Below are 13438 nucleotides of genomic sequence, written 5' to 3'. Positions count from 1 at the left end.
ACTCAGTTTAAGTGCTGTTGTTCTCGGGGCAGAAAAATTCCCCACTGTCTGCAAAACCAGGAGCCTAGGCTGTGTGTATGCTCATGTAAAATGTGGATTACCACACTTTTCAATGTAACAGTAAATCATAAATGGTTTCTCCTGTCATGTTTGGGTTTTGTTTTGGGGTTTTTTGTTTGTTTTTTGTTTTTTGGGTCAAGTGGTTCAGGGGGCCTCACCACTGTACCCTCTGAGCCACAGAAGCAACAAAATCTGACATCACACAGACTTTGTACTGGGGTGCTGACAGGGTAGAGACCAGTCAGTGTACCATCTGACTGCATTTGTGTTGTCAGGGACACCTTTACTAGGCGATGTTTAAAGTTCAGGGTTTGTACAAAAACAGCTGGAGAAATGACTGAATAGGCAAACCCACATGTTGGCCTGGGAAGGCCACACCCAATTAAAAAGTTAATAATCAAGATATAACACGTGGAATTTAATACTTTGATCGTTTAAATAATGCCACTGGGATTAGGGGTGTTTATTTCTCAAACGTCTGTGTAACTATTTAGCCACTAGCCTCCTCCTCAGAAACTTACATACTCAAACCAGTCATGTGTGACAGGTATCTGACTTTGCACACACCCACAACCCCATCTTGTTTTAAAACACGTTCTGAAGTTGGTCTGTATTTCCACTAAAAATCAAACCTTTTCAAAAAAACATGTTCAAAACATTAAAATCAACCCGATTTTACACACACACACAACCCTTGGTTTCGAATATTTTGTGCAGTTGAGTATAAAAGGCACTTAAAAAAAGAGTTAATGCATATAAATGGGTAGATTAAATCCAGTTATTTTGTACACACTGAAGTGACTATCCTCATACTACTTTATTAGTATATTGTGGAGGTCAAATTTAGGTTCAGACTCCCAGTTTCTTATCAACACATTCCAGTAAGGTGATAGATATTTGTGCCTTTGTATGTGTTAATTGAGGGAATGAATCATGAGTTTGTGGCACTCACTGTATACCTATGCGGGAATTACAGTAAAACAAATTCAGTAATAATTCCTGTAAGTGTAAGACTAATAAGTACTGGAAAGTTGTGATGACCAGTAAACAGCTAATGTCTGCTCTTGTTTCTTTTTTCACCACAATTGATCATTTCCCTCCTATGGGAATTTTTTAGCCCTTTTGCTGGAGAAGTTATGTAAGACATTTCCTCCTTCATATTGTGTGTCAAATCAACCGTGAGACAGCCTGAGAACTGCTTATGTCACAGCATTTTAGCCTACTTTCCAACCTCCCTTATTTATTGGTGTAAATGCTCTCACAAAAAGGGACATTGTCTCCCAGGCCTGGATGCATGGACTGTCCCTGAGAAAGCAGTCTGAGTGTCTGGCCACTTAATCAGCAGATGCCGGTTACATCATTGCTCATCCACTGAGCAGCAAGTAAGAGCTGCCTTTGTTACCTTAGAAGCACCATAATACTTACTGCGCATTTAGGAATCAGTTATTGATCCAAGCTTTCCTTTCTTGATGCAGGGAAACAGTAGTAGGAATGCTGGCTGCTTTAGTTTAGCAACCACACCCCCTGACAGAAGTTATTTAATTGAAAAAGGTCTAGTTTCTGAAGACGAGAGTAATAAATGTTTGATAATAAGGATGTTGTGGGGTTTTTTTTTAATGTGACTAACAAATATTTCACTGAAGATGTTTGAGGAGTGAAGGTTTCCCAAGCTTTAAGAATGCTGTAGAAAGTCCTAGAAGGTGCTACGTCCTTCCTCTGGTTCAGTATTGAGAAATGAGCTGTGAGCGAGTCGCATTGCTAACTGGGCATCTCTCTTTCTCTTTGATTCTCTCGCACCGTGCACGCTCCGCCTCCCCCTTCCTGCTTTTGCACACCACACCCTTCCCTTGACTCTATTGATCTCATGTGTCGTCACACTGGGGAAGTTACCGGAGGGGGCGGGTTCTCATTCTGGTTTCCATGTGTTCACAGTCACACTCAGCTAGTGTTATAAAAACTCTGGCCATCTGCACTCAATTCTGTGGACTTCACTGTTTCTATCACATTTCCAATCACATAAGATGTTTGAGACCTGATAGCTAGTGCCATTTTCAGTGTAGTATATATTCAGAGGAAATGAATCATTAGAATTAAGGTCAAATGGATTTGAACATGAGGCACCTAAAGCCATTTTCTCCTCCCTTTTACTATTTTTCAGAAACGCTATGATACTTTATTAGTCTTAGAATACCAGTCGAAAGTTTTAGATCCTATCCATCCTTTATATTCTCGTCACCCCAATAGCACAAATGGAACAGATTAGGGGGAAAATTAAGAGAACAATGGTATTTTAAATGGGTAGAATGGTTCCTTATTAGCTCTGGTGCTTGACAACAAGACTTCTGTTGCTTCACACCTGCTGGTTTAACAGGTTCGACTGTTTGTTTTTGGGTTTTTTTGTACCTCCAAAAATCTTTGATTGCCACAATCACATCTACAATTACTGTCTGTAATTGTGATGTGAGCATGTCTTTCCTGCCCCTTGACTTGTGTTAGCTTGGATAGAGTCTAGCCGCTGTGACTCTATACAAATGAAGCAATGTGCAGAAACTCTCCAATCCTGTACAAGTGCACACAAATGCGCTGCTTTGTTTTTCCATTCACTCGTCTGTCCACTTGATCCCAAACCAGCTGGATGGGGTTTTACATCTAGAGACTTCTGTGCTGATTCTTTTCTTAAAAAAGGCCTGTAATATGAACCTATGACCAAGATGACGGTCTGTGTAAAGATAGTTTAAAGTACTCAGCAAAAGTTGGACAGGTTAGGATCAACTGTGGAGACTGCACAAAGGCTCGATGTTCTCCTGTTTCTTAATCCCTGAAAGAAGTTTCTCTATTATGTCTCAATGACCATTCAGTTTTGGTTAAACCTTGGATGATGTACAGCTCACTCTATACAGATATGAGCATCTTTCAGAAATCTGTGTGTTTCCACACATAAACATATGTGCTAACGCTCTTTAGGGTTATATGTTCACACAGTCTATATACATCTTCAGAACAGCATTACTGCACATTTGCTGCACATGGGGTTTACATTATTGCATAGCAAGTGAGGAAAAATACATGTGTGTCCGTGTGTGTGTGTGTGTGTGTGTGGGGGGGGGGCAGCTTTGCACTTCCTCTTTGAACAAAGGTGATTGTTTCTGGTGGTTGTTGTGCCTGTGTGTGAGAAAAAGGCTGCATTCCTGGTCAGGGGATCTGCCCTCAGGCATAGAAAGAGCTGCTATATGTGCTCTCACTCACAGATGAGCACTAATGCATGTAGTTTTTTTGTGTGTGTGTATATGTGTGTGTGTGTGTGTGTGTGTGTGTGTGTGTGTGTGTGTGTGTGTGTTCGTGTTCATGTTCATGTGCACTGCCCCCCATTGGGCGGGGCAGCAGCACTCTTCCTTATTTGGGTAGTTGGTGCGGTGGGGGTCGGGGTCACATGGGTGGACAGCAGAATCCTAGCGATAGGAACAAAAACTCAGAAGCAAGACACAGCGTCCTGCCCATGAGGGTAAAGTACACCAGGGAAGTTGGTCTGAACAACAGAAAGCAAACAACGGAGAACAGTAGGAAGAAAGAGAACAAGAGTGACAGTTGCTGGACAGAGAAAGGAAAAGATTCAGCAGAACAGAGGGGGAGGAGGAGGGCTGCGGGAGATAAGAGTGTGACAAACAGGAGACACTGAGAGGAAGCACAGGGTATAAAAATGCCCACCAACTTCACCGTGGTGCCGGTGAAGGACGGCACCAGAAAGGCAGAAGAGGGGAACGACCAAAATGATGTGCTGAAAGAGGAGGAGGAGGACGCCACCACAGGTGAGATCACGTTTTATTTCTCTGTGCCAGGTGGGCAACTGGTGCAAATGAGATCAAATTTACAAGCGAGGCTCAGGCGTCGGAATACATCTTTATCCTTCTGTCGAGACGGTACAGAGCAAGCAGCTCTGTAAAATTCCAGTCTTTGTTTACAGTGTCCAGTGGAAGCTGATAATTTTGCTTTATTGCAAGGTTTTTTTTTCTGAAAACCCGTTTACAGCTGTGTGTGGGCAGATAATGTGAAGGGATGATTGGGTTTTGAGCAAATGCATGCTTGTAGCTGTGTGAGACGCCAACTTCCCTCACACGATATTGCCACTCATGGGAGTTTGACATGAATGTGGTTTTTCCTTCTGTCAGAGTCCCTCCTTTTTTCTTTGTTTTTTCATTTTGTTTCACTCCTCAGCTGATGGCTTTTAAGCAGAAGCCCTAAACACAATGAGTTAAATGTTCTTTGATTTAGTTTAACTTTAATTTTTCTGTGTTATGTGATGTAATCCTAGTGTTGGTAACAAATGCAGGAATAGCAGAGCTTCAGTGACTTCAGCATCTGCTGACTTCTCTGTTGGTTACCATTGATGTGCAAACTCCTGCATGAGTCATGACTGAAGACCTCACAGTGAACTCCTTGGTGTTAGAAACAACAGGATAAAAGAACTTTTACACAATGCCCTGACGCCCAGGCATGACACACATTTCCTTGTGGGGCCTGCAGGACCAAGACAGAATAGTCATGAACTTAAATAACACTTTATAATAAATATTTAGTGAAAGCCAATAAATATGTGCCATTTACAGTTGCACATAAAAAAAACAGGAACATACTGTAATATTATAGATCTGGTGTCAGAACAACACAACCTGCCTGTGTGCAACACCTCAGAACAATATGTAGAGGTCATGAAGTGCATATTTAACAAACTCCTCTCTGACACTCCATGGTTTTGTTTTTGGGAGTTTTTTTTTCCAGGCTCTCATTGCCAGTTAAGTTGTTGCTTTTACAGCGCTTCACATGGTGCTGAGCAAATCTGTTCCTGGTGTTTAATTTCTGTTGTGGAGCTACAATTACGGCTGCATGGGGTGAGATTTTACAGACTGTGGGAGAGAGAATGGTGTTTCATTGTGATGCTTATACAGGCTCTTGTATCACTTTAGTTTCTCCTGTGCTGGTCTATGTGTATGCAGATCAGCTGTTACTGACAATGGCTGCAGAGTGACAGAGTCGCTTGGTGAGCAGGGCATAGCATGTCAGAGAGATCTCACGCTTGATCTAAAACCACAAAATTATAACTTGACTTGGGGATGCTTCCACAAGGCCACGCATGTTCCTTTGTTTGCATTGTTTTGAAGTCCAGCCTGCTCAAAGCCACAGGTCCTTTTAAAATAGGCTGAATCATTCCATGAGTCGAACTGTAGACACTTTCTTAGCCGTGAGATTTGTTGAGAACATGATGGTGACGGTATGGTTAAATAACAGCAGCAGGCTCCAGACTTTAAAAGCGAGACATATTGGAGGTGTTTTCTTTCCGTGATTTGTTAGGGATGGGTCTCAATAGTGTAGCTCATGTCAGCTCATAAACATATAATGTGTAAGGAGGACAGAGTGAAATAGCAGTCACTGTTATTGATTATGTTGCTGGCCCGCTTTCCGCTGACTTAGTCAGGGGAGATGAGACCCCACCCCCATGCTGCAATGTCCTGGGCTCAAGTTTTTCTCATTCACTCTGAATTCTCTCTTTGTTCTACTCTCCCTCTCTGTTTCTTGATGTTCGAATCTCCTGTTCCCTCCTGGAATTAAAGTTTTACTCATAAACAAACAAATAAGAGGCATGCTTCTTATACACGCACTGGGCACTGAAAACGTAAAGGAAATACTTACAGACGTGGGTTTAGTCTTGTGTCAGAGTGAAATGGAAACGTTTCATTCCTCCCAGGTAAAGCTAACTAATGTAGCCAAAGTGAACCAGCTCAGCCCCTTAGGCCTTAGTAAGGTGGTACATCCTTTCCATCTTGTATTTGCAATTAAGCTTTCCTTAGAAGACACAAGATTTATTTATTTTTAAAACCGCTTTAGTAGGTCTGGTGTTGATGTGGAGTAAAACTGTCTTGTCTTTTTTTTCAAGAACAGAGCAATGTTATTAAAAAAAAGTAATGACACGACTTGACGTAGCTGTACTACAATAATATTCTGACCTATTCCGTATTAACCGAGTCTCTCATGTGCTTCCACGTGTTGAAGCACAATTGTTATAAGGGCAATTGAGTCTTGCCCTTATAAGATTCTTCCGTTCATTTAATTGTTTTTGCGCAGGAGATGTCAGCATGTGTGATTGGGTTTAACTATAGTCTCTGTTTGGCCCAAGCACCAACCCCTGGACCTGAATAATGAAGCCACTGTGGAGGTGCCAAAAAGTGCATTCACCCTTGTGGCCAGTTAGCCTCCCCAGATTCCCATATTAAAATGTCTGTGGGGGAAAGTTTGCCCCTCCTCCAGCTGCACGGGAGATGAACTTTTTTTGTAAGTCGTGCTTTTGGATACAGGTAATGATTAAAGTTGAGGGCTTGGCTGCTTCAGCTCCAGAATCAAACCATGAAATTCTCCTAGCTGCTGCCCTCTCACGAGAGTATGATAAACCTGAAGTCCATCAGATAAACCTAAGGTCTGTTTGAAGAAGATTTTTCGGAAAAATGTAGCATGTTCGGTGTGTGTATATACAAGTTAAATGACAGAATTTTCCAATAGTTTTTTGTTTGGTGTGTAAATGCCTTTATTCAGATCGCAGACTCCAAAAGTAATTGGTGATGTGATTGTGGCTATATACCGATTCCTGTAGCCAGTTTGTCATAGTTTTCGAAAACAACTGTCTTACTGTAGTCTTTATTTTTCAGTGACAGTATTTTTTTTAATTAAAATGTCATCTGCAACAAGCAAATTAGGTAGATTTTAGGATCTGTTATGAGCTTCAGTTTACAGTGTATCATGCTGAAAAGGTCTTTTAACTTAGATGAATAAATCACAGGTACATGTATGTAACTTTCCCTGCTGAACAGGTTATACAGTATTGAACAGAACACAGCGTTCCAGAAGGAATGAGCTCAGGCTCTGTGGGAGTGGGTGGAGTGGGACTCTGAGTGAGTGTATGTAATAGTCAAGTATTCTGTGGGAGTTGACCGGTGTGGCTTTGTAGTGAAATGCAAACCTCAGTTTTCGTTATGTTAAGTTCGGTTATCAGATTTGGGACAAAGCCCCACCTTGTAATTAAATAACAGGGTGGATGTGGGGTGTAGCTCATGGCTTCAGTAGTAATAGTAGTAGAAGTGCAAGTGGTGGGTGTTTGGACCCAGTCTTAAATCACTTGCTTTCAAAGCTGCTATGGTAAAATCCAGCCTTACTTCTGTTTTGTTCAAGCTAAACAGGTGATTATACCAAATGCCTGGGGTTGCTGCCTCTGTCTGTTGGTCTGCTTGCCCATCTGTCCCAGACATGTGTTTCCTGTTTATTTCCAAGCAGGTCTGGTTCTTTTTAAAGCTGTACGTGGCAGTCTGTATTTTTGTCTCTAATTATATTGTTAACTCTTTAATTTGCCATACTTGCATACTACCTATATTGCTAGCCGCACTGGAAGCAGCACATACAATATGCTTTAAAGAGACTCTCAAACAAGTACATTGTAATAACTGAGTGATGCGGTTGGAATAGTTGTATCTTAAGCTGCTAAGACATGTACCATAGCCGTAAAATCTTTTAGATATTATGTGACACAATATATGAGGACAAAATGTCCAGTGCATGTAATGTCCATTTGCAGTGATTTTGGCACAGCACAAGCAAAATAGTGAGATTTTACTAACAGTTTTACTGTTAGTAAAATTTTACTGTTTTTTACTAACAGAACACATCTGTTGATGTGCTCTAAATTTTTCATCACAGCCTGTTAAATGCAAAGTTGATCTCTGAATATTACAGGGCTGTAGTAAACTCTGCTTCTTGTCAAGTTGTTCTAGATTTATACAAGTTTGATAAATCAAGAATATGATTGAGGTATGTTTAAAGATGTCTGTTGTCGTATTGCCAGCCTTTAGACTTTTCATAAATTAATTTGAGAATAATTGAGATAAATGATTGATGGAGGGAATTTTATTTTGGTCATAGAAATCCTAAATAATGAATTGGATAAGCGGTGCACGTACTGTATAAAGATGGTAAGATTTTTTCATTTTATTGGCTATGGGGCAAGTTAGCATGATGCTGCAATCACAGTGTGATATGCTCTAATTTATACAGCAGGATGCAACCAGTTCATTTCAACAATAATCTGCATTCTACCAGGAGCAGCACAGATTAGCGGCTCAAAACCAGCAAACACGATAAAGGAGCACTAAACAAAATATTACAGTGTAAGCACATGTCTTAAATGTGCTGTTGCTCACAAGTAAAATGTGAAATAATCAGCAGCTTGTTTTGATTTAAATATTTATTTCCCATAATAATTTCAACAGGGCAGATGTACTTAAAATGAGGCTTCAGTTTAGGCAAAATAAAGGCAAATATTACAAACTACACAAAAGGTAGCCGCTAAAGCTAAAAATAAGGCTACGTCCACACGTACACGGGTATTTTTGAAAACGGAGATTTTCCGTTTTCGTTTTAAAAAATAATCCCGTCCACACGTAAAGGCAGAAATGAAGGAAAACGCTGCTAGGAACATGCCAAAGCAGCAGGTGGCGATATATTCCTAACCGTGCAGAAATGTTGGCCAATCAGAAGTCTAGAAGCCTCGGTGGGAAAAAGTAAACAAAGCTGGGGCATAGAAGCAGAACCGAGTCATATGTGTGGAGGGACAGTAACTGTGTGTGTAAGCATTTAAACACTGCAGAGAGTACAATTAACAGTAATAGTATTGTAGAAATTCATTTCACCGAAACAATAACGTGGCGCACAGTGTGACGTCAAAAAATGCGCACACCTTTGATGCTGCGCTTTCTCCGTTTTTCTCGTCTACACGTAAATGCAATTAGCTGCTTGAATCCTTCATTTTCAACCATGTTTATTGGTAGCATGTCTTTAGCAAGACAGTAAGCTATGGCATTCGTTATGTTTCTATGTCTCTTAGCTTTTTTGTCATATGGTAAGATGCTGGAGAAAGCCGACTCAATTGACTGTTGCTGCTTCACAGGGATTCCCCTGGTTGTTTTCGATGACGAATTAGCGCTTTCAGTCAGAGATTGAGCGTGGGTGGCACTGCTTCAGGTGATAAAAAATGTTTGTTGTATTTCCAGACTTTGTGGGAACATGCTTTCGGGACAATTTACAGTGCGCGTTACTGTTTTTTGTCAGACTTCAAATAGCCGAAATACCTCCACACTATGGAACTTCTCTGGCCTTTCCTTTCGACAATCTCTCCGGCATTGGAACCGTCATCTGTGTTCTCTTCGGTAACTTGGTCACCCAAGCTCTCGGTTGATTTTTCTTTAGTTGGCACAGTCATTTCCTCCATTACCCGGCCGGTGTTCCAGATCTACTGGCGTTTAGATCTACTGGCGTTGGTCGAACAGATGTGTGGCAGAATTGCGTTTCAGGAGCTGCTACCGACAAACCAGCAAAAAAACGCCAAATGTGTCATCTGTGACACTTGTGAGGTTATCTCAAACACACTCCGTCAGTCTTGATGCTGTTGAACAACAAAATGTTTAAAAATGTGGCAAGTTTACCTGGTGATTGTCTCATGTGCGACGCAATCGCAAAAACAGCAAACAAGTAACACCACGCCGATGTTGTTCACAGGACAGCAAAAGTAAACGATCGGGAGACTCTTGCTGTCGTTATCGTTCCCCTTGCACGTTTTATTTCTCCGGTTTCAGCGTTTTTCCTTCACAACTAAAGTGAGCAGTTTACTTTGTGCACTAACATGGACTTGAGTCAACCAGCGCCACCTCTGGCCAAGTGCCACAGCCTACAGCCAGATCAACTTGTGACACACATCTGCAGCACGTTTGAATTCGTTTCATGCACAACACATTTGTACCTTTCAATTGTCTCTGTTTGTGCGTCATGCAAATAAACCTTTGAAATGAATGAAATGATATCATATATTTCTTATTGGCCTACATTTGTACAACATTCCAAATTATATACACAAAGTCATAGAAATCACCACCCCTGTTCATCATGATTTTAATATTCTCTTTTTCCATAACAATGAAATACGCTTTGGACAAATATGACACATCAATAGTTCATTAGTGTTGTCACATCACATCCTGTAAGCAGAGTCTGTCTGTGTCTTTTCTCAGGAAATGAATATTTCCAGCCAATATAGACAATCCGTCAACATGGCTGGAGAGTTGGTAGTTATATACAGTCTGTATAAGTGTGGTTAATCTAATGAACATTTGTAAGGAGATGGCAGTTACTGTGAATTCACAGCAGTTACACAGTGATTAGTAATAAACAGCCAGTGAGAGTGAGTGGATTTAAGAAAGTCAGTGACTCAGGTGTGTCGAATGGTTTGTCATCTGTTTTTGAGTCTGGAGGAGACGTAATCTTTTGTTTTAAATCTAAGTTAGGAAGATTCATGTTTTAAAACAAGCATTTTGTGTGAGAAATGCAAGAAGTACATCTGCAGAAAGCACACAGTTACATTCTGTCCATCATGTGGACAAAACTGAAAATGTTGAACATTGAAAAACTGAGAACGTTGGGCAAGTTCAAAAGAAATGTGTTTGTAAGAACAAAAAACCTTTTCCAAATTGTTCCTAAAAATAGTTATGGAAAGTCTAACTGTGTATGTCTGTGTTCTACATGTTGATCTGATGGAAAATAAAGTTGCTATTGTTTTATTGCAGTTTTTTTGACAATTCTGAGTGGATTTACACAGTACGGGTCAAAATGACCCGCAACAAAATCAATGTCACTTTTATGTTTTTCAACATAATACAAGGGTTAATTTCCAAAACTTGCTTATGATCTTCAATTTGTAGCAGATCCACTATCACATAGCAGCTGGAGCAGTCTCCAATGGAGGTCAGTCCACTGCTGCCACCTGTGGCCAAATACCATAGCCTACTACTAGATTAATTTGTGACACATCTACACCTGCTGCTATGATCACATTGAGTAGAGGCTAAGTGGCTGCACTTACCCCTGGTACATTCAGATCTACCCACAAACATGTTGAAAGATGCAATGGCAGCAATGTGGATTGTCAACACTAAAAACAATCAGTAAGTAAAGACAACAGGGATCAATTTTTTCTGTTTATTTAGCAACCACAACATTTGTAGTCGCCTTCTGCACAGGGGAAGTCCACACACACTGTGTGGTACCACTTTCCACAGAAGGTGCAGATTGAATGAGATTGTCAGGGTCATTGTCTGACTGTTTATTACTAATCACCAGCTGTAACTGCCATCTCCTTACAAATGTTTATTAGATTGACCACACTTATACAGACTGTATATAACAACCAAGTCTAAAATGTTTGTTCGCAGAGAAAAGACACAGACAGACTACGCTAACAACATGTGATGTTACAACACTAGTGAATTATTAGTGTCATTTCATTCATTTCAAAGGTTTATTTGCATGACGCACAAACAGAGACAATTGAAAGGTACAAATGTGTTGTGCATGAAACGAATTCAAACGTGCTGCAGATGTGTGTCACAAGTTGATCTGGCTGTAGGTTGTGGCACTTGGCCAGAGGTGGTGCTGGTTGACTCAAGTCCATGTTAGTGCACAAAGTAAACTGCTCGCTTTAGTTGTGAAGGAAAAACGCTGAGACCGGAGAAATAAAACGTGCAAGGGGAACGATAACGACGGCAAGAGTCTCCCGATCTTTTACTTTTGCTGTCCTGTGAACAACATCGGCGTGGTGTTACTTGTTTGCTGTTTTTGCGATTGCGTCGCGCATGAGACAATCACCAGGTAAACTTGCCACATTTTTAAACATTTTGTTGTTCAACAGCATCAAGACTGACGGAGTGTGTTTGAGATAACCTCACAAGTGTCACAGATGACACATTTGGCGTTTTTTTGCTGGTTTGTCGGTAGCAGCTCCTGAAACGCAATTCTGCCACACATCTGTTCGACCAACGCCAGTAGATCTGAAACACCGGCACGGCGGCTGGCTGCTTCCCAAACAAATACACATGTGCGGCTTGGCACTTGTGCTGTACGTAACAAGTTACGTGACTTGACGCTGCGGGTGTGATTGGTTCGGCTCTGCGCTACTTGATTTGTATTGGCTATTCATTTTTTATGAGAGAGGAAGAGAGAGAGATGAGGTCTATCGCAATAGTTTCATTTTTCTATCGAGAAAGTTATTTCGCAATACATATCGTTATCGTTCTATCGCCCAGCTCTAGTGCAAAGTATGTGTACAGCTAAACTACACAATGTTGCTCAACTCCAGCAGTATGTTTGTCTTAGCCCCATGACTTTGTCCTGATGTCCCCATCAAAACAACCAGTCACTGTTTACACACTGTATGCATTTCCACCCTAAATTCGGATGATGAAAAAAAATCGTAAAAACAAATCTCTTGACAATAGAAACTCTTATGATTGTTTTCTTGGAATTATCTCCACCTTAAAGGCGGTTTGGGAATACTTTCTGGAGCATCCATAGACGATCACTCACGAGCAGGTGTTTAATATAAACAACTTTATCCTCAAATTCCCCTTTAATTCCTGGATACAGTCTTTTTTTTCCAGAGTGGACTGTGTTGTGTGCTGAACTCTGTGGTGTGATATTGTAATGGGCGTGTGATGAATTAGAGGAAAAATGGAAGAATTGACATTTATAGATGAAAATGTAAAAACTATATAAAGTTTACTGATTTTTGTACAAATGTGTGGAAGTGAAGGAAACAATAGAATGTTTTCTGTGCGTATACTAAAGACAATGTTGAGATTATCAAACATAACAACTTAAAAGAATCCATTTGGGCCATATATATATATGAAGAAAAATATCCTACATAAAACACACATGCAACATTATGACCAGAGGATCACATTGTCTGTAATAGGAGAGCTTCCATAGCTCTTTTGGGTGTATGAAAGAGTGAACCACTAATATATGTTCATTCTTTTATGTATGTTGAGCACTCGAGCCAAATGGAAAATTTCATTCTGCTGATTGATTATCCAGATAGTCCTACTCTCCGACTACTGCCCTCCATTTCCGTCTCAGATATCTTGTCCTCACCAGTTCTCTACTCTAAATATGGTACCTCAGATAAGTCCTTTACTAATAAGCACGCACAAGTTAGATGCCTATTTTCTCCTCTATCTACTGTTGCTATCAGCTATAGTAGCTTTTATTTGCATAAGCCTGGGTAGGGGAACTCCAGGCCACAAGGGCCAGTGTCCTCCAGTTTTTAGATATCACCCTGGATCAATACACCTGATTCAAACGATTAGTTCATTACCAGGCTTCTGGAGAACTTCAAGATATGTTGAGGACGTAATTTAGCCTTTTAAATCAGCTGTGTTGGATCAAGGACACATCTAAAATCTTCAGGACACCGGCCCTTGATGCCTTGAGTTCCCCATCCCTGGCATAAGCG

General features: G+C 40.7%; 1 protein-coding gene across 6 annotated transcripts in view; it reads left to right on the top strand.

The window, feature by feature from the left end:
• Positions 1–13438, top strand: part of LOC102798904 (solute carrier family 12 member 7-like) — a 79766-nt gene that overhangs the window by 20070 nt on the left and 46258 nt on the right. Inside the window, exon 1 of one of the 6 annotated variants that reach the window (XM_087845915.1) lies at positions 3521–3866. The exons of 4 other annotated variants lie outside the window; for them this stretch is intronic. In XM_087845915.1, the coding sequence (XP_087702041.1) occupies positions 3758–3866 (109 nt within the window). In that variant the 5' untranslated portion in view covers positions 3521–3757. Of the gene's footprint in view, positions 1–3520; positions 3867–13438 lie in introns of those variants that run through there. One more of the 6 variants, XM_006809824.3, reaches the window with a different exon arrangement.

This window comes from Neolamprologus brichardi, chromosome 9, assembly GCF_056152115.1.
Source record: "Neolamprologus brichardi isolate AB-2024 chromosome 9, ASM5615211v1, whole genome shotgun sequence".
NCBI classification, from domain to species: Eukaryota; Metazoa; Chordata; class Actinopteri; order Cichliformes; family Cichlidae; genus Neolamprologus; species Neolamprologus brichardi.
The sequence above is the reverse complement of the archived record's forward strand: the minus strand, read 5'-3'. Positions and strand labels throughout refer to the sequence as shown.